The sequence below is a fragment of the Crocodylus porosus genome, unplaced genomic scaffold, assembly GCF_001723895.1.
Source record: "Crocodylus porosus isolate Cpor-Errol unplaced genomic scaffold, CroPor_comp1, whole genome shotgun sequence".
NCBI lineage: Eukaryota > Metazoa > Chordata > Crocodylia > Crocodylidae > Crocodylus > Crocodylus porosus.
Genome location: NW_017728886.1, coordinates 241,597,588 through 241,618,665, shown reverse-complemented (window position 1 = coordinate 241,618,665; position 21,078 = coordinate 241,597,588). Strand labels below are relative to the sequence as shown.

The 21,078-nt window shown below is 42.6% G+C and overlaps 1 protein-coding gene across 1 annotated transcript in view; it reads left to right on the top strand.

The window, feature by feature from the left end:
• Positions 1 to 20,602, top strand: part of SYBU (syntabulin) — a 32,156-nt gene extending 11,554 nt beyond the window's left edge. Inside the window, exons 2-5 of the mRNA XM_019552016.1 lie at positions 10,790 to 10,892; positions 14,958 to 15,161; positions 15,906 to 16,055; positions 18,831 to 20,602. Coding sequence (XP_019407561.1) covers positions 10,852 to 10,892; positions 14,958 to 15,161; positions 15,906 to 16,055; positions 18,831 to 19,950 — 1,515 coding nt within the window. The 5' untranslated portion in view covers positions 10,790 to 10,851 and the 3' untranslated portion in view covers positions 19,951 to 20,602. The remainder of the gene's footprint in view (positions 1 to 10,789; positions 10,893 to 14,957; positions 15,162 to 15,905; positions 16,056 to 18,830) is intronic.
• The last annotated feature ends 476 nt before the right edge of the window (positions 20,603 to 21,078 follow it).

Genomic DNA, 21,078 nt, shown 5'->3' with positions numbered 1-21,078 from the left:
GACCACGAAGCCAATTTCCCAGCCAGTGGATCGTGGTGGAGCCAAGGCCACAACTGGGCAGTTTGGCCAAGAGGTGATCGTGGGATACCAGATCAAAAGGATGGTTTAGACTAATTCTTAGATGCTCAATGGTTAAAGTTGTCCAGTCCTGCTTATGTTGGCCACTTCCACACTTGGTAGCTGTGGCATTTCAGAATCACAGGTTTGGAATTAGGTGACTAAAGTTGGGTTAGGCAGGAATTAGGTATTTAAATCCTTCTCTAGATCTAGCCCCTTGGCCTTAACTAATGGGCCATACTTTTTTCAGGTGCATGTTGTATAGTTACATGTGTCTCTTCTATGATGTATCATAAAATCATAGGAGCTGTTTTTTAAATGCATCTTATTTATAGTGTTGCAAGAATTTTTACTGGATTTTATTTTTAAAATATCAAAACTCTGAAGACTGGGAGCATGTCTACATGTTTCAGGAGAGCACTGCTGAGCCGCATAGCTCACTCAGCTGGTTTGTCTCAGAACACCAAACCCAGAGACATGACAATGAAGCCACCTTGAACGCATGCCTTGCTGCCACTTTCAAGCATGCCAGGGTGGACATCTTAAAAGCTGTACCAGGAGCAGCCTCAGGGTGCTTCATCTCGTTTCTGGGTTTGATGCCGAGGGGTATGCTTCGCTTTGGCTCTCTGGGAGGAAGTTAGATGCAGTATAACTATGACCTTGTTTCACATTTTATGAAAATTTAAACTCTCATTCTTAGGAGTGAGTCATTTCGTTATAGTTCTTATTGGCCTAATTTTTGGAACTCAGTCAATAAAAAGCTATTAACTCCCTGAATCTAGAAAAGAAATTGGCTTTCTGGAATTGACAAAAAGATATAATGTGACTATAAACCATAAAGGATTAATAGGCTGAAAAGCACAGTCTTGGTGTCTTTGTAATTAGTGCTCATTAGTGCTGTGCTACTGAGCAAAATTAAGAAGCAATGGCAGGAGCAGCCTATGTTCTATTGGCCTTTACCTAGAAATTGCCTTGATTTCATTAGACTGAAAATAAAATGTAGTTAACTGATCACTGCTTTTTGTTTTTTTTCTTTTCTATAAATGACATTTGAATGAAGAACTAAATTAGCTTCCTTAATGGTTTCAGTATGTGGACTGATAGTCAGGAAATACTTGATTATGAAAAATGTTGCTCTGTTGTCCTTGGACCTTTTGATTTGTTTAGTTTAGTTGCTTCCTAGATATCTTTCTCATTCCAGTGTTTTCTGCTCATTGGAAAAAAACATGGCAAACTGATTTAACATGTTTTATATATATTGTAATTAAAAACACATTACTCATATTAAAGGTGATTGAACACTTTTAACATAGGAAAGTTTGCATGTGTTTTTATACATTGTGTGTGTACTAGACAGATGTACTCTGCATTTAATCGACATAAATTGGACCTTAGCCTCTCTGGTCTTTTCTTATCGGAAGTAGATTGAGGGATGTGTCAGAAGAGCTCCTGGAAACACTCCAATAAAATTCTGCCCCCAAACTGAACAGAAAGTTGGAATGTTTTCCTAGTCTCTGAAAAAGAGTTCATTTCTCTGCTGTGTGTTGCTAAATCATCTTTGCCAGAGGTAATACTGCTGAGATCGTAAAAATATTTCTGACAAGCCTATCAGTTTCCTTTGAAATACTTTATAGTCACTAAATAACAGGTATACTCCCAAACGTTCTTAGGTTACACACCAACTTACAAAGGACGTAGGCATGTGTGTGCACATGTATGCTTTTACTCTCACATGCACACTCTCTAAACTACAGCTTGAGTATTCATTACATTTATATCAACACTGCCAATAAATTTTCCTAACTGAGCCTCAGTATTTCTTCTGGAGAGCAGTTAAAATACTTGTTGGCCAAGAGGCTGCTTCCTATCTCCTTTATGCCAATGAGAACATTTTTATTTAAATGGGCCAACCAACAGATTTTTCGGATTCTGTCTTTCTGCTGTGTGAACATATTCCTGTAGGACAAGGATGGGGTTATTATAGTGTGAGACAGAAAATTTCATGGGAGCCTCTTGTTAAACTATTGTGAGCACAGTTGAAGTTACATATAGTAGTGCAAAATATTTAGGTCGTGTAGACTTCTACAAAGGGAACCTGTTTAACCTGTATTAAAATGAAGAGAAAAAAATGACTGACTTTAAATCTTGGTCTGGTCTGACATTGCTTGTAGGAACTCTGGATTGGCAGAGTAAAACCATGCTTGAAAAAAACACAAACTCATGCTATAACTCATTGTAGAGAATATATTACACAATGAAAATACCCAAATTCAGTTCTAGCAACCAATGATTGCAGGAAAGACTATGATTGGTTAATATTACAGAATTTTATGGTGTACATAGGTAGTATTTTGTATTCAGTCTTAGATCCTCAGGGTAGCAAATCATCCAGTGCTTCCATAAAGTGCACTCACGTATTTCAAAATATAATCACAGCATCAAGAAAAAGATGCCAGCAAGATGGTCCTGTATAAGTTTGCTTAATGAGAGGGATTTTGGTTGTATTATAAGGAGATGACATACCTACTTTTTCCAAAACAAGGAAAGGAGATAAGCAGAATGAACAAAGATCAAAGCAAAAAAAAAAAGTTGAGTTTAGATCACATATCCCATAGTCAGGATTGAGGCGATCCTGTAAAATAAATGTAGATAAAACATATAAGATAAATGAAGGATCTCAATGGGAAAAGCTGTGCTGTGGCATAGTCCCAGAGCTCTGCTGCCTATTCCTAACACAGCTTGTACTCCACGTCTTACCTAAACTTAGCATTAGAACTTAAGTGGTGGCACTGAAGTCATGAAAATGGCCTCAACAAGAACAATCCATTGTCTGAAGAGAGAGGTTATGTAAAGCAGCAACAGAAACTTTGCATAAGTCTTATGTAGTCCCTAGGACAGTGTCGTTCTGCAGCCAGGCATTCAGAAGTTTTTCTGGGGTCTGCAGTTCTTCTTGGTAGGGGTTTGGAGATGGAGGGCCACAGTTCTCATTGTTGCTTGCTCTTTTATGGGTGATCTGCACCCTTTTCCCCCCCTTGGTTGCCTCATCAATGGCAAGTCTTTTGCCCCTCTCAGGATATTTATCTGTAGCTGTTCTATAGTGTCCCTGGTTTTCATAGTTTTAATTGTGTTTATGGTATGGGTGGCACTGTTTGAAAAGTGCCTACTGTTCACTTTGAAGTCTAATCTGTATTTTTCTGCTTTCTTAGATCACATAGGTTATCTACTGCCCGTTTAAGCAGTCTGGTTCCCCTGCTTTGTCAGGTCACAGAGGTTATCTACTCAAGATGTTTTCCATTGGCTGCAGAATTAGTGAAGGGCAAGAAACTGTAGCAAGTATGCCATGCATTTGCCAACTCACTCAAGTTTCAGAGCCACTCACCCCATAGTACTCAACAGCTTGGTGACTAGAGCAGTCTGGAAACCTGTGTTTGAGTCCCTGCTCCAAATCAGGTGGAGTGGATGTTTGGAATAGGTCTCCATCTCCCGGGAAAGTGCTTTGAAGACAGGACTATCAGCAGTACTTACCCTTCTTCCTCTGTGAGAAAGGGCTGGCCTAGGTGTTTAACTGTAGAGGACAGGCAAGGTTCTTTGGGTAAATCTGATATCTTTTATTATTAACTGTACAGGAGAGTTTCTGATTGAAAATCCTGGACAGAGGTGGCACTTGGGGCCAGATCCATTAAAAAATTGAGGCAGTGTTTAGGACCCCAAATCCAAAACTGATCCAGAAAACCTCCATTCAATACCCAGCTAATCCTAGAAGTACGTGCAGTTCTGCTTCTGGATATGTCCAGTGGTACCCTGATCTGAGCAGGGATGGGACCCATGCTGACAAGGGATCTGTGATGAGCCTCACCACACCTAACTCCTAGTTGCCTGGCTCTAGGATTGGATTTCATAAAACTGAAATTCACAGCCTAGAGCCTCTTGGATTTTGACACCTACACCATCATCTTGGGTACAGGCACCTGACTCAGATTTGTCGTTTAGACATAGCTGGTGGTAGTGAGGCCAATGCGGCCATCCTCCATTTATATAATAGTTTTGTGACTCGAGCACTTGTCCAGGAAGGAGGACAGCAACATCAGTGTCCTTAGCCTGAGGAAAGTCAAACCCACATTTCTTACATTCTGAAAAGGCATCCTGACTACGAGACTAGATGTTGGGGCACAGTCTGCATTGCCCATCTTGAACTGGGCCTTTTTGCAGCTAAGAATTCAGGATTAATGGGACCAGAAAGAGGAGAAGGCTTGTTGCCTAGCAGGCAGGGCACTGACCAGGAGGAGACAATGTAAAACGCAAAAGCAGTCTTGACAGCAGGGAGTGGAACCTCAGATGCCTCTCTCCCATGGCAAGAGAGTCCATTGGGGGGCACTATCTTACAAGCCCATATTTTGGGGCAGGCTATCTAAGATTGCACAGTGGGGGATGGGGGGGGGGGCTTCACCCAGCTGTTGTTCATCACCTGTGTTAATGATGTAGCTCCTTACTTTGTGAACTGCTTGATTTCTAAATAAATTCTGTAGCATCTTCAAAAATCCTTCCAAACAGCATCCACAGTAATTATACTCTCTTCACTGCTCCAGCTGCTTCTAATGGCTTCACTGGACCTTCGTATATAATCAGGTCCTATCTCTTCCCTTGGGGGCTTTAAATAAAACTATCTACAGAGACAGAGTTTCATTTAATTACTTTTTATTTGCTGTATGGGACTGGCTGAGAACCTGTGTACATTTGGAGTAATTTTATTGATACTAGAGCTGGGCATTTTTTCAATCCAGGTAAGCTTCAAAGAATTTAAGTACTTTCAGTCTTAAAGCTAATGTGCCTCTTGTATCAGTGCTGTTATTTATAGCACGTCAGCTATACACATACACCCATTGGATATAAAATATATAAAATGAGCATAGGCCAAACCTAATATCAAAGTTGCTCTTTAGAATGGATTCACCACATAAGCAAGATCTCTGGCTTATGCACAGTCACAGCTGCATGCCAGTTTTGAAAGAGCTGTAAGAATAACATACAAAAGATGGTTACATAATAACAGGGTCACAGGATAACACTGAGTCAGAGCAATTGTATCCCATAGCTCATCTGTCTGTGTTGTTGAAAAAAATTCTGGTTTTATCTTTTCCCTTTTAGAATCATAGAAAATAAGGGTTGGAAGAGATGTCAGGAGGTTGGTCATCTAGTCCAACCCCCTGCTCAAAGCAGGACCATCCCCAGCTAGATTATCCCAGCCAAGGCTTTGTCTAGCCCGGTCTTAAAAACCTCCAAGGATCGAGATTCCACAACCTCTGTTCCAGTGTTTTACTACCCTCCTAGTGAGAAAGCTTTTCCTAATATCTAACATACACCTCCTTTGCTGCAACTTGAGACCATTGCTCCATCAAGATTCTTAATATTGGCATATAGATAAGGAAATAAAACACCTCATGGAGCTTCAGGCTTTTCATCCAGATTTACAAAAGCAAAAAGATTAATAAGCTAAAGCTTCAATTACAGTTTTAACAACATGAATGTGCTTAAGGTAATGAATACATATAAAATCATACAGTGGGTGGATACCTAGGTTGAATAAACGTCTGTACCTTCTGTGTATGCATGTATATTTTTTTCTACATAATACCTACACATTTTTATGGCTATAGGTATTATTTCCAATACATAGCTGTAATAATACACTGTATGGTAATACAGTGTTTATATATTTCTGTGCTTGGATATGATAGTGATGAATCCTATAGAGAAACCTATTCCCGCTGTAAGAAAGTTCCAAATACTATTTGCATGTTCTGTTGATAGCATGATGTGAGCTGGATTGGGCTCACAGGATGGCACAGAACCCAATCCTGGCATGCATGGCCAGTGAGGGGGCTAGTCGAGGCTGAACGGGCCCTGTTCAGGCATGTGGGGATGAGCAGAGGCAGCGTGGGGTCCAATCCTGGTGCCTGGGACTTACTTGCTTTGGTCCATGGGACCAAAAACTTGAGCACCACTGGTGTAGATGACTTCACATGTTCTCATATGAGCATCTCATATATTCATTCAAAACATGAAAGTAGTATTGTTTGTTTGGTTTAAAAGCAAGCTGGAAGTCAGTGACCTGTTGGCCATCACTAAGCAGCGCCACTGCAGCGTTCCACCTGTCCCGAGTCCTGTGCTGCTCCTGAGCATAGCGCTGTGCTTTTTCCACATGCTGTGTGTCTGCACAGCTATGTGGGGGCCTGTTGCTAGGCAATCAGAATCCAGAGCAGTGCTCCTTCCAGCATCAAATGATGTGCATGTGGCTCAAGCCTTTATATAGCAGCACGCTCAGCAGTGGGAGCCAGTATGCCTGCAGTCGTCGGATTCCCAAGTGTCTGATGCATGCAAAAAAGTGTGCAAATGCATTTCAAAGAAACATACATGTCTGCAGCCTTGAGTTTGTTTTATACCGTAGAACAGCTGGTATGATCCTGCCAACTGAAATAAAGAAACCTCTGAACCTATGACAGCTCATGCTCCTCTGAGCCAGTTAGTCTCCAAGGTGCCACCATGCCCTATCTTCTGCCTGACATTAGACTAACACTGCTAACCACCTCTGTGTTCTCAACTTCAGCAATTTTTTTAGTCAGGTGTATTGGAGTGATTTAGGGCAGCTTTTTAGGCTCTTCTGCCATTTAGACTTGTGAGCATTTGGATTCAGTATTTGTGGCTGCATTCAACATATCTCTTTGACACATCTAAGCTACTGGAGTCTGGAGAGCAGTCACTGGCTGAATCAGAAACCCCTGGGTTTGAAGGGTTGCTGTGTGGCAAGGGGCAAGCTGCTTCATCTCTCTGTTACCAAGTCTGTCAGACAGAGATAACACTTGCCTACGGGAGTGAGTTAATGTCTGTACTAGAACATGTAATTAATTGCCTTGTTGCCTTAATCAGAGATATCTTATGTATGGAGGGGAGGGCTTTTTAAAGTCTCATCATAACATTATACGCAAGCTTGCTTTACACGCAGCACTAGCCTGAACGCTGAGCCTGCCTTTCTTAGTTATTTGGTGCCTTTGACATGTATGAAGCTCTTAAACATAAAGGTGCACATGCTTAATATTAAGCATGAATCACTGTATGTGCTCAAAGTTAAGCACGCATTTGTGGAATTGGGTCCAGAAAGATTAACCCTTGCTCAGTGGAAACAGCTGCCAGCTCCAGAAGCACAAGTCTTCCAGAAATCTCAGAATTGGAGATGCTTGGTTTTCAAGCCCTGCTAAATCTAATCTGCAATACCTAGTTTGGCAGCCCTTCAAGGCCCTTCACTCCAAGTAAAATGGGTTAGGCAGGGGGTATTATTAAGACATGCTTCCTTGAAACACTCTCAGTAGCAAGTTCGGATTTTGATGTGGTCCACTTAATCAGAGACTACACTTGTCAAACTCTCACCATGAGTAGAAGCCAAGACTGCTCTTGAAAGCCTGTGACATCTTGTGAGCACAGCAGTGGTTTGGGGGGGTGTGAGAGGTAGATAAAGTTCCTGATTTGTTTTCCTGCCCTAGCCTGTTGGTAAAATAATTATATCCCTAATTATTTGCACACATAAGAGGTATCCTCTACAGTTACAAAATACCTATGTCGAGGACATTAGGAAATAGGAATGTGGAGGGTGTTTTGTCACTAAGGGAGCTCTGTTGTGGCTTTCACATTCTGTCCTATTTCCATTTCTGTCCCATTTCTGCTAGGAGGGGATCAGTAACTCCTGCCTTTGTGTCCAGTGCAACAAACAGTTTTGTTTCCTCTCCCTCCTTTTGTTTCCTCTACCTTTGTTTCTGGCTGGCTGGGCATGTAGCCAAGTGGATTGCCAGGAGCCTCGTTTGTTTGCAGACGTGGCAGTCAGAGAGGTAGTCCACTAACATGCAGACCACATGTGTTTACTATGGAGTCAGGTGGAAACAATAAAACTGGAGCCTGCAATTCCATTTGCAGGAGTTGCTTTTCAAGAATTAGGCTGTACACTGCTCTTCCTTGAACTCAGCCAAGTGCCCTCACGACACTGTTGCACGTGGAGGGGAAGGTTCTGTGCTGTGCCTAATCAGAAGCCCAGCCCAGAGGGATGGGACTTGTAATAGTTTTAAGTTTCCTTTGCCTCTTCCAAATCCTGGGCTGGGTGTGGGCAAGGCACCTGATGGACATTTCTAAGCAGCAACACTCTGGGCTGTGGTGTTGCCTATTCTGGCATCTCTTCCTCCTAGTCAGGCTATGGCACACGCTGCAGCAAGACTTGCAGAGAACAGCCTCTGCCTCCACACTTATAATGTAGGATGTCCTCCCCAGGCTGGAACTGGGGCTTTCAGATCCCTTTTATGTCCCTCTGGCCTTTTTAGCTGGTACAGAAGAGCTGTACAGGGTGGACGCACTCATGCTGACTGTTGGTTAGAGAAATGGCATCTGTCCATTATTCCCCTGGATTCAAATTATTAGCTTTAGCAAGGGGCTAGTGGGAAAACAGAAAGGAGGCCAAGCACTAAAAGCCCATAAACAATCCCTCCCTTAATTCCCATAAAATGGGCCCCTCCCTGAATTGTCCTCTTCACAAGCAGCAATGAAAACTGCTGGGCTTGTGTGTAAGGTTTTTGTTTTTCTGTGAATTCCTTTGTGTGGCAAACTGACCCCTGTCACAGCATATAGGTCTGTAACTTAAAAAAAAAAAGGAAATGAAACACTGCCCCATTCTGCTGAACCCAGCAGCGTTAGAGGTTCCCAGGACAGGAAGCGAATGAGCCTGGTCAGTGTTCTTTGTGCCAACTGGCCTTGCATCTGAAGGATGGAGGGAGATCCTATCCAACTCTAGGAGCCTTGTGTACACTGGAAAATTACACCACGTCAGAGCATGCATGAAAGTCCATTTTAACCATATGCAGCTGAAATGCTGTGAAACACAGCAGTCCTTGGCTAGCCTAGTGCTGCTTCATGTTTAATGTCACATCAGTTAACACATGTTCTAACAATGTAATTTTCCAGGATAGAGCACTTGGGAGCATAGGAAAATATCATGAGCTGCCACCCTGTTCTATGAAGATTTAACAACCTGAGAAACCCTGAAGTCTTTCAATCTACACTATATTGACAAGGCCCCTGCCCCAGGACCTCCCTCTCCCCTTGTGTGGAGATACAGTCTGTAGCAGTTAGAGTTCTTCTGGTGGTATAAAGGAAGCCTGCAAGCTGATAAGGACGTTTTGGTGGTATAATCATATCCACATTATGGATGTTACTGTGTCTGTTGGGGGTGTGATTTTTTTTCCCCCTGCTCCTAACCAGTACATGATATCTAGCAAATCTTTTGTATATCTATGAACCCTTGGACTTGTGGGGAGGCAGGGAAGTACCTCAAGTACCTTGAGAATAGACGCTTCAGCAAGCAGCACAGTGTGCCCGTGACCCTCACACTGGGAGATGGGGCAGCAATCAACAGAACTGGATGCTGCAGCTAGAGAGCAGGGACCAGAGGGTAAATCATTCAGTGGGCTTTACCATCATGTTTCCTATGGTGTTTACGTCTCAGTGCAAAGCCTCACTTTCTGTTGGGCAAACATTGTGGAACAGTGTGCAAGGCACCTACTTGTTTTATCCTCCCCAGAGAGATGAATTCATCTACCAACAAAGAACTGGCATAGGCAGGTACAAATTCATCCTTTCTACCTCTGCCAATGCCTTGCTCCATGACACTAAATAAATCACCACTCCCAGCTTAGTCTATCAGCATATAATTTGGGTGTTCCAGGGCTCAGGGAATAGCTATAAAGTGCTTTAGGATCTGTAGAAGAAAGATGCTCCACCTGTAGGAGTAGTTCCTCTGGATGATAGGCCATTATTAAAGCAAGTTGGAAAATTATTTCCACTACCTTCCATAGAACTAGAATGTGGATGACATCTTTTTTCAGCAAATGGCTTTCCTCAGTAAGCTACATGGCTATGTCACTTGAGTGATAAACTGAAAATAATCCTCAAAACAATTTTTTTTCTATTTTTTCCCCCCAAAATTTTGAAGCAACTTTCTACAGTCAGTTTTCCTTTTGCTGAGCTAAGCAAAATGAGCACAGTTTTCTTTTAGAGAACAGGGGCTGGAAAATAAAAACTATAAGCCATGGAAAGTCAGTAATCAGATACCATGGCTTAACACCAAAACAGTAAGCTAGAGACAAGCATCGTTACTGGATTTCTTTAGAAGCAATTAGAATCGTTTTACTAGTTCTCTCTGCCAGATTAAGTCCTACACCCACACATGGTCTTATAGTTTACAAACATTTCAAAATCCAGGAATAGAAGAGCTGATTTGTGTTTCTTCCTCTCACCATAAATGTATTTTTATATTGTGTCAAGTGAGAAAAGAAAAAAAACCCAAAACACCCAGCTGTTTGTTTGAGTAACTGCGCTTGAAAGCATAATGACCCATTCAGATGTCCCTGTTCGAAGCCAGATATGTTTCTGTAGTAAATATTTACAGCCTTGTTCTCAAACATCCTTTGCAGAATGGAAGTTGTGTCCTGTATCTTCCTATTATTGAGGAAATGTTGAAATTCTTGAATATGTCACAATTTCTCTTTGTGGGTGTACGAAAAACCAGGCTAACTTAAAAACTTCATATGGGACCTGCAAAGGAAGGATGACTATGATTCACTGTGACTTTGAAAAACAGCACAACAATCTTTGAGTTATAATTTCCATCATGATTTTACTGTTTCCTTTTCATTTTTAGGGAGCGAAGCTGATTTTAGCTCTTCAAGCAGCACAGGCAGTATTTCAGCTCCTGAGGTCCATATGTCTGCTGCTGGGAGCAAAAGATCCTCATTCACTCGCAAGTAAGCAAGGCAGTTAATCCTATACATTGAGTGTTGCTTAGGATAGAGAGAGGCTTTACTTTTTTTTTCTTTGTTTTTTTTTTAAAATAAACTTACCCTTTCTTTCCTGTATCTTTAAGAACAGTTTGCAACAGAGGCAAGATTTTGGCAGCAGTGACACTGACTTAACTTGTGATTGAGAGAACAAAAGAGAACAAAAATACTGTATTTAGAGAATCCAGTAGGATCATCTGACCGACAGAAACATTTATTCATACAATCCCTTTTTGATTATGACAAATGGATAAAAACGCTTAGACGGGAAAGACAGGGAAACAGCTGGATATTCGCTTAGTTAACTGCAGCCATTCTAGCCAATTAATCTTAACTTTCTGGTCCTATCACTTGTTTTCTTGCTGTGACAAATTGTCAGCTCCACATGTACCTTGCATAATCACGATATTATTTGTTGAAACATAAAAGTTGATACTTGTGTCTTTAGGACTCATTTCTAACCATCTAGTTCCATCTCTTTGCATAAATATTTATAAAACTGGAGATTGCATTAAAGGTGTATAATGAAACCTGCCTTTCAGGAACTATTGCTGGACGTTACCTCCGCATCATGTGTAAGATGCAAACCCCAGCAGCTTGTGGGTGCTGAGTTCTTTTGAATAGCCGTGTGCACATTCTGTTCTGCCCACGCAGCACCTGATGGTTTCAGGCTTTTTAAGTGGGCAGGGAGGCCTGCACTTGACAGGGCTAGTTTCCTGCTTGTTATGGAATTACAGGGCTGGAGCTGACAAGCAGAGCAGAGGGACAGCACGATACCCATATGCTCAGGTCATGCGTGATCATCTGTGATTGGGAAAAACAGAGAGGTTCTAATCTCTCTGAGGTTACAAATAAACAGCATCTTAGGTTTGTTAATACTTTATCTAAGGAGCAATTGAAACAGAAGAGTTTTACTTTAAATCTAACAATGTAGTCCTAAAACTACTTTATTTCTTATTATTATGTAATTTTAAATATTGTTAGGAAAACAACCAGTCTGATCCTCTCTCAAGGTTCATAGATTCATACATTGTTAGGGGCTGGAAGGGACCTTGTAGATCATTGGGTCCAGTCCCCCTGCACTAGGCAGGAAAAGACAACTGGGGTCAAGTGACTCCAGCGAGGTGACTGTCCAGTCTCCTTTGGAAGATTTCCAGGGTAGGTGACTGCACCACAGCTAGAGGAAGTTTATTCCACAGTCTGGACACCCTGACTGGGAAGGAGTTTTTCTGGAATTGAGCCTGAAGTGGCTTTCCAGGAGTTTGTAACCATTGCTCCTGGTCTTCCTCAGGGGTGCCCTGGTGAACAGCTGTTCACCAAGTTCTTTATCTACTCCACTAATGCGTTTAATGGTAAGCCGCTACCAAGTCCCCTCTCCGCCTTCTCTTCTGTAGACTGAAGAGGCCCAAGTCTCCCAGCATCTCCTTGTATGGCTTGTCTTGCAAGTCCCTGATCATACAGGTGACTCTTCTTTGGACCCTCTCAAGTTCTTCCATGTTCATGTTGAAGTGCGGTGCCCAGAACTGGATGCAGTACTCCAGCTGCGGTCTCACCAGTGCCGGTATTTTGTTTGCCCTGCTGGTCACAGCATTGCACTGCCAGCTCACATTCATATGATGGTTGATCCTAGGTCCCTTGCAGCCGTGGTGCAAGTTAAATTATCACCACCAAGTCTGTAGGTACATTGGGGATTGTTTTCCCCCAGATGGAGCACCTTACACTTCTGAGTGTTGAACTTCATCCGGTTCCGGTCCGCCCAGCTCTCCAGCCTGTCCAGGTCTGCCTGTATCTGCAGCCTATCTTCTGGCATGACCGTGTTCCCCCATAACTTGGTGTGGTCCACAAACTTGGCCAGCAAGCTTTTCACACCCACATCCAAATCATTGATATAGATGTTGAAAAGCACTGGTCCAAGCACAGACCGCCAAGGGACACCACTGGTCACTTCTCACCAGGACGACAGATCCATTCATGAGAACTCTCTGGGTCCTACCATGCAGCTGTTTTCTACCCACTGAACTGTTGAGCAGTTAAGTCCACAGTCTTCCAATTTTTCCACAACTATATCAAGGGATACTAGATCAAAAGGTGACCAGAAGTCTTGTACAGTGTTCCTACAGATACATCTTTATTTAAAATTTTAGCATTTAAAATGCTCCTACCAATTTTTAAAAAGCCATTGGATGCAATCATGTCACTTAATTCTGTAACGTTGCAGTGATATCATAACTCTCAGTCAGGCACTTCAGTGTAAGCGCTGTATAAAGCCACCCAAACCACAGCACTGGGATGCTGGCTTGCAGTGCAGCAATTCAACCATCTGTTCCTTATAAAGTGTTCCATTTTCAGCAGAGGGAGGAAACCAGTTCAGACAATTTTTAGAAGAGATGTTGGCATTAGAATTTCTGTGATGTTTTCATTTATACATTACATATTGCTCTACTGCTGCCTGCTTTTGTTCTTTTTTCCTTTAAAGCATAAAGTGATTTCACTTCTTATTACAGTTTAGAAAAACAACTTGCAGGAGCAAGAGTGGGAGTGCTGAGGATTTGTGAAAGTGAACAGAAAAGTATACAAATCAAAGAGTAACTTTAAAAGGTGTTTTTGGAGTGCCACACTTCCTTGGAAGTCAAGAGCAGTGACCAGAATTGCACGTGTTCTCTCTCCCTCACATGCACACAGGCAGAAAAAATGAATTTGTTTTTAAGACTGGAGAAGGAAGGATTTGTAGGTTTGAAAGGGTCTGGGAGAAAGCAGAAGCTCTCCAAGTACTACGCCCTTTTAAAATAAACAAAAAGTAATATAAATGTAGCATTCCTCAGCCCCATTCAGACAACTTCTAAGTAGGTAACGACTGGCAGTGGCTGCATCTACATGAGACATTTACTGTGCAGTTCACTAACTAGCTCCACAGTAAATGTCTTAGCATCTACATGTGCAGGCCTATTAGGCTGCAGGAAACTAATCAACTCCACAGCAGGATAGAACTTATAAATACAAGTAACCTGTTGTGGAATGTTTTCATGCACAGCAACGCATGTGTAGATACTGACCCGGCTGGCTGGGGCATGAGGGTGTTTCAATGCAGAAGTTGCCTGCCAGCTAGCCCCCGCACTGAAGCACCCTTTGTGCCCCAGCCAGGTCCTCTGCAGCACGTAGAGCCAGGCTGGAGCAGCCCCAATCTGGCAGGGTGACTCCCCCGGATCCATTGCTAGCTGCAGTCCTGGGCACGTGTGTAAATGCAGCACCTGGGAGCAAACACTGGTGTGGTATGTGCTGGCATTTATTGCAATACATACATACGCATGTGTAGATGCACCCACTGACAGCCAAACCATTCAGTCTGGCAGGAGACAAAGTAATTCAAGCAAAATCTCTCTTCACTGTGCATTATGATTTCTCATGACACCTGCTAAAAGCCATGACAAGTTCTGCTACACACCTTAATTGCCTGGGCTTCACAGACAGGTATCCTGCTACAAACCTGACTGAAGAAACTCAAATCTGAGTCTTTTAGACCTGGTAAATAGCAAAATGGACTGCAGCCTCTAATCACCTAGATTGAATATATACTGGGTAACTGAAAAGCGTAGTTCACTAATATAGGAGTGCAATGGGATTGTGACAGCAGGGCAGAAGCAACAGAAATCATAAGCAAAAAAGAATGAGAATGCTGTAGTTGTCCCTGTCTCAGTAGCATAAAGATACAACTGGGCACCCAGGGCACAGGGGCAGCAGCAATTTCAGTCTGTCAGACTATCGCGAAGCTGCCAGCAGCAGCCACTTTATGTCCCTGCCCCAACCAGTTGGTGCCTCTTTTGCCTAGCCCGAGTTAAGAATCATGTGAGGCAGCAATGGCTTATGTCTTCAAGGGCAATGAAAGAGGTATGGTACCTGGAAACACTTGAGACTTCTTTCTCCCAACTGCTCTTGCATACCTAATTTGGTAGAATGTGGGAAAACAAGAAATGCTTTTGAGTCGTGCAAAGCAATGTAACCCAGCAAATCTCGTTCATTTCTGTTCCCCTTTAGTCGTGGCCCTTATGGACGGAACAATGGAACTTCTTCCTACAAGACAGGAGGCAGCCTGCCCACTTCTCGTGAGAAGGACCTTTTGTCAATGCTGGGCAGAAATCAGTTGAGTCCTGTTAACATCCATCAGAATTGTGGGGCTTCCTCAGCCAGCAGCAGTAATTCAGGTTCATACAAAGGAAGTGACAGCAGTCCTGTTATGAGGCAAGTGCTCATTCTGTCAATGCAGCTGTAGTTCTGTTAATTTATCCTTCCTAACCTGTACTGCATGACTGTTACCCAGATTACAGAACAAAACATTTTGTGCCCATCTTGGGTGTAGACTGTGATATTGGCCAAAGGGCAATTGAAATCAATGTCCTCCATTCTATGTTTATGTTACCATAAAGCTTTGTCACTTCACCACCAGAAAAAAGATGGGTTTATTTTAGTCAGACTTCATTTCCAAGCCAACAACTTTCAAGTGGCAGCATGTAGTTCATCACAGTTTGTCATTGTTTTGACTGTATAGTGATGTCACATGCAGACCATTAACTGAAGGAGAGGATGTGTGTAATTTTTAAACTCAGCATGCATGTACACACACACAACCCTGTGCGACCCAAGTAGCTTCCTCAATCACTCATAGGCTGTAGCCATCATATGCATCTGTCAGTGACCATATGATATCCTTCTAGAAAACTCCACCCTATGAGATAGTGTCTATATTTAGAAATCAGATATGTGATCTCCTATTATTGAGCCAAAATCAAGTAAGGAACAAAATTATTAATGTACCCACAAACTGGCAGATACTCAATTTACCAGATTACATGACTAATCCTACCATGAGCTACCCCCAAATTGAGTCAAGTGTAAACTCAACTTTGTCCTAGTCAGCATTTGGGCAGAATACTTCTTTTATTAAGAAGGAAGAGTTGCAAAATATTTTTTTTTCTTTTTTTCCAGACGATCACCGAGATACACATCTTGTGGTGAGAATCATGGCGTGAAGGCACCAAATCCCGAACAGTATTTGACTCCCCTGCAACAGAAAGAAGTTACAGTGAGACACCTAAAAACAAAACTGAAGGAATCAGAGAGCAAGCTTCAAGAAAGGTACATCTCCTTTCAGGAAAACACATTTGCGCAAAGATGAGATATGTATATATCAGTACCTGCTAGATCAGGGGTGGGCAAAATGTGGCCCGGGGGCTGGATGCAGCCCACTAGGCCATTCTATCTGGCCCGTGGGGCCCCTAAAAAAATTTAGAAAATTATATATTAATCTGCCCTGGGCTGCCTGTCATGCGGCCCTTGATGACTTGCTGAAACTCAGTAAGCGGCCTTCTGCCCAAAATAATTGCCCGCTCCTGTGCTAGATGCTGGCCTCGAATAGAGTCTAACCCCTAGGGTCCCTTTTGACCCTAAAAATCTATGAAATCTATGACTCTAATGAAGTAGGTTGTAACCTATGAGAGCTTATGCTCCTCTGAACCAGTTAGTTTCCAAGGTTATCTTCTGCCTGACATTAGACTAACACTGCTAACCACCTCTGTGTTCTCAACTTCAGCAATTTTTTTAGTCAGGAACTCAGAGCTTGGTACAAGCTGATGTAAGTTGTTTACTACTGCTGCAGGCTCCATAAGCTATTCATTCAATGAACATACGCTATCCAGTTAAATTATGGAAAGGAGCCAGTGGTCTGCTTTCTGGTGTTGCTTTAAAAAAAAAAATTAAAAGGACAAATGTATGAGTCATTGTGATATTGTTCCAATGTCTCTTACACGTGAAACCGTTTGTGCTAATGAATATGTAGCTGTACTTACAGAGGTTGTCAGCTTTGTGAGCGTTTCAGGCTAGTCTTTCTGCAATCATGTCCCAAGGAGAAGACTTCTAGTAGCACAAGAAGTTGCAGCAAAACAGCCCATTCTAAATTGCCTTTTAAACAAGCAAACAACATTTCATATTTTCCCATTGAACAAAGTTCTTTTATGACACAGTGGGCCTGCCTGCATTTGTGTTTTCTGTGTGGATGTTCTCACAATAGTCATTTGTCTCTAATTAAAGAAGCAGCAAGCATTGTTGTGTGATGTAGGATGTCAGTCTCCTGCATAATAAAGGGAGGCTTAAGATTTAGTACCAAAGCAGGTCCCTATAGATAACGTGTACAGAAGCAAAGGGAAGGATACCTCACCCCCAGGCAAAGGGTGAGGCACAGATTATTGTACAGCCCCGCAAGACTTCTTTGTAGTCCCCATGCACATGGAGCAGCATTAGTGAATGCACCTGCCACTGCTATCCTCCCAAAGCTACACCTGAGTGGTGTACAGGGGCCACTGCCCAGAGGGATAACAAGCTCCTTCAGTGTCTGGGGTGAAGGCACGAGCACAGTATAGCAGCACCAATTTGGATGGCAGCAGCCCCATGGTGTAGGCGCCACAGGAGGTGCCCCAGTGCCACGTTGGCTCCCTGCCTCCCCATATATGCTCTTGGACACAGGGCTGTGCCTGTTGTAGCAAAGACTCCCCAGTGGTTGTGGGTGAAGCACCATTCTGCTTGTCCCCAGATACACTTAGTGCAGGGCTGCATCTGCCCAGCTCCCATGGCTAGGCATGGAAGGCTGCCCCTGCAGTGGCAAAGACTTCCAGGGGGGTGCCTTCTGGCATTCCCTCAATAGTCGGTGCCCACGGCTGGTGCCCCACTTCCTCTCCCCTAGTTATGCTACTGTTTGTGCCCCAACCTCTTTCTTGCCTGCTACCATCTCTGTGCAATAGACTCTCCCTCTGAATACTTCCATTGATCAAATAAAATCATAGAAAATGAGGGATGGAAGGGACCTCAGGAGGTCATCAAGTCCAACCCCCTGCTCAAAGCAGGACCATCCCCAAGCAGATCATTCCAGCTAGGGCTTTGTTGAGCCAGGCCTTAAAAATCTCCAAGGTTGATTCGACCACCGCTCTAGGTAACCCGTTCCAGTGCTTCACCACCCTCCTAGTGAGAGTTTTTCCTAGCATCCAACCTAAACATCCCTTGCTGCAACTTGAGACTGTTGCTCCTTGCTCTGTCATCTGCCATCGCTGAGAACAGTCTAGCTCCAGAATAGCAGAAGCATTATAAGTACTGCCAATTTGATTATTTCCCTTTTATTTTTAATGAAGTATTTACACTGCTGCTATCTTGGAATTGGCTGAGATGTAATCATTAATTTTTTGGAAACTGAAAGACTAAATGAGCGGCGATGTTGATATTTAAAGCCTCTCAGAAAAACTTCTTAAACAATTTCTAAATTAGGGTAGGCTCTGTGGTTTTAATGAAATCAAATGAGCAATACATTGTAAGAAGCAGTTCAGGACTTTGCGAAGCACAGCTGATCAGGCAGTTGCAAGAGCGCTAAGAGTAGAAACCTATAGAGCCTCAGGACATACTTCAAGGATGTCAGAGGATGCACTTCTATCCTTGTTACTTAAACTGTCACAAATTCATAGATGCTAGGGTCAGAAGGGACCTCAACAGATTGAGTCCAACCCCCTGCCTAGGCAGAAAAGAGTGCTGGGGTCAGATGACCCCAGCCAGATGCCTATCACAAAGTCTGTGTCAAATGTATTAAAAAGAAAAAAGAAATGGAAAAAAACTAAACACACTCCTTGTCCCTGGAGTTGAAAAAACTTTATGCTGAAGACACTTCAGCTGCAGTTTTGAGATTTATTATTTGTCAAGGACACCCCTAATTCTAAACTTTTCAGCATCTCAAAATCCTAATTCTTTTGCTTATACAATTCCAAGCTTAGCTCAGCTGTCACGTAAGCTAACTCTTGAGCTCCACTAAAAGCTAGAAATCATTTAATTCTTAAAACTTTCTTGGGCAACAAAATGATTTTGCTTTTGCTCCAGGGAAACAGAAATAGAGGAGCTCAAGTCTCAGCTGGCACGCATGCGGGAAGACTGGATTGAAGAAGAGTGCCATCGTGTGGAAGCACAGCTGGCTTTGAAGGAGGCAAGAAAAGAGATCAAGCAACTCAAGCAGGTTATTGAGACTATGAAAAATAGCTTAGCTGAGAAGGACAAAGGGATTCAAAAATATTTCATAGATATAAATATCCAAAACAAGAAACTTGAATCCTTGCTTCATAGCATGGAGATGGCTCAGAATGGTTCTTTGAGGGATGAGCAGGGTCTAGAGTACATGTGCGGGTCACCCAGTAAGTCTTTAACAACATATTCCAAAATGGCAGACAGCCTAGTAATGGAGGACCAAGCCACAGAGGAGATGGCAGACAGTGGAGTGTTGCTCGATGACATGTCCACTGGGACTGATTTATTTGAAGAAATTATGACCACGACTGCACATGAATCTGGTGATCAGGACCGCTACAGCTATGCTGCCAGACCTTCTACCATAAGCCAAAATGCATTTGAAAGTGTTCCTGATGAAGTAGTGTTCTCCCAGGAAGAGGAAAGTGATGACACTGTGGTGATGGAACAGGCCATTCAGACTGATGTGGTACCATACAGCCCAGATATGGAGCAGCTCATTCAAAACATACTTAGATCACAAGACATCAGTCCTGTGAGTCCATCTTCTCCTCTTAAGGACTGGGATGGATTTCCTGCTGCATGTTTCAGTGACTCCAATCTGGTAGTGGACTTAACTCCAAGCGATCCAAATTCTGCCATCCTTTTGTCTCCCACAGAGTCTTTGTTCTGTAAGGTGGATTATGGAGTTAACGAAAACCATTTCATGAAGGAACTTGATTTTAGAGCCTATCACGATGAGGCATTCAGATATGTCAGTACTGTCCCTCAGGCAGGCATTATGAAGAGGTACTGGAGCACCAGTTTCCTCATAGATCTTTTGGCTGTAGCAGCCCCTGTTGTACCAACTGTAATGTGGGTGTTCAGTACTCAGAGAGGAGGAACAGATCCCATCTACAATATTGGAGCTTTGCTTCGTGGCTGTTGCCTGATGGCACTACACACCCTTCGTCGTACGCCCTTCACTATCAAAACATAAATTTCACTGTCCATTATGGGGTGCCAATTAGTTGGGTTGGTGGATGGAAGAGAATCATAATATACCAGAAGAGATATTGTATGTAAAAGGCAAAGTCTGTCATTTTGCTCTTGCCTCTTTGATTTGCACTATACTTAGTTAAAAACATGTTCATAAAGGTTGTTTGAAAGTGAAGGATGACTAGATGGCATTGAGACTTGTTTCCACTAAGTGTATCACACATGTATTTTACAAAGCATGCTAACGCTTTCCACGTAGTCTGAAGCATCAATTCTTATAAAGAAAAAACCAATCATACTTCCAAGGCAGCTTCTGGCATGTATTGTATTGCTCGTCTTGCATAGCGCTCTCTTAAAATACGTAACTGCCCAAGCATTCCACTGGTCTTGTGTATAGGGGACTGTAACCAAAAATGTGTTGTGTAGGTTGAGAGTCTCGGATCTTGTTACGTGTGATAAACATGGGTGTGGATACACTTTATGAATATTGTTGTTTTAAAGTCTTAAGCAAATTCTTATTGGAACGTGCTAGTCATCAAGCCCTGTGAAATACTGTTTATAATGTATTGTGTATTAACTTATTTTTTTGTTTGTGTTTTATTGGAAATAACCTTTATAATCACAATTACAGTAAAGCATGTTGAAAATATGAATTAGTGTTTTCTTTTAGTGATAGATATTTAAACAAAACTAAACTAAAGGATGAGCTTTCACATGGTAACTCTGGACTCTTATTGCTTAGAAAGCTGTGAACACTTAGATACACCTCCCACAGCAACCACTAACCCAGAGGTGAAAGGCTCTGTAGTTGATGTATTGCATGAGCAGGGACCTGCTTAAATTGCAGTGCAGTGAGACAAAGGGATTTTGCAGCTTGCAGAACTTATTTAACACGCATTTTGCCACTCTCTGCCAAGGGGTGGGACTACTGCAGAGAGGCCCGGGGCGGAGGGATGAGCATGGTTGCACATGTTCCTGCAGTGAGACCAGAAGTCATTTAACATAATTGTTTTCCAGCTTTTTTTTCCCCCAATGTAGAATGGGTAGAAAATATTTCCAAATGCCACTTGCTTCAACATGTTGTGAAGTCAGACCAATCACTGATCATAAACTGCTTAAGTATTAAATA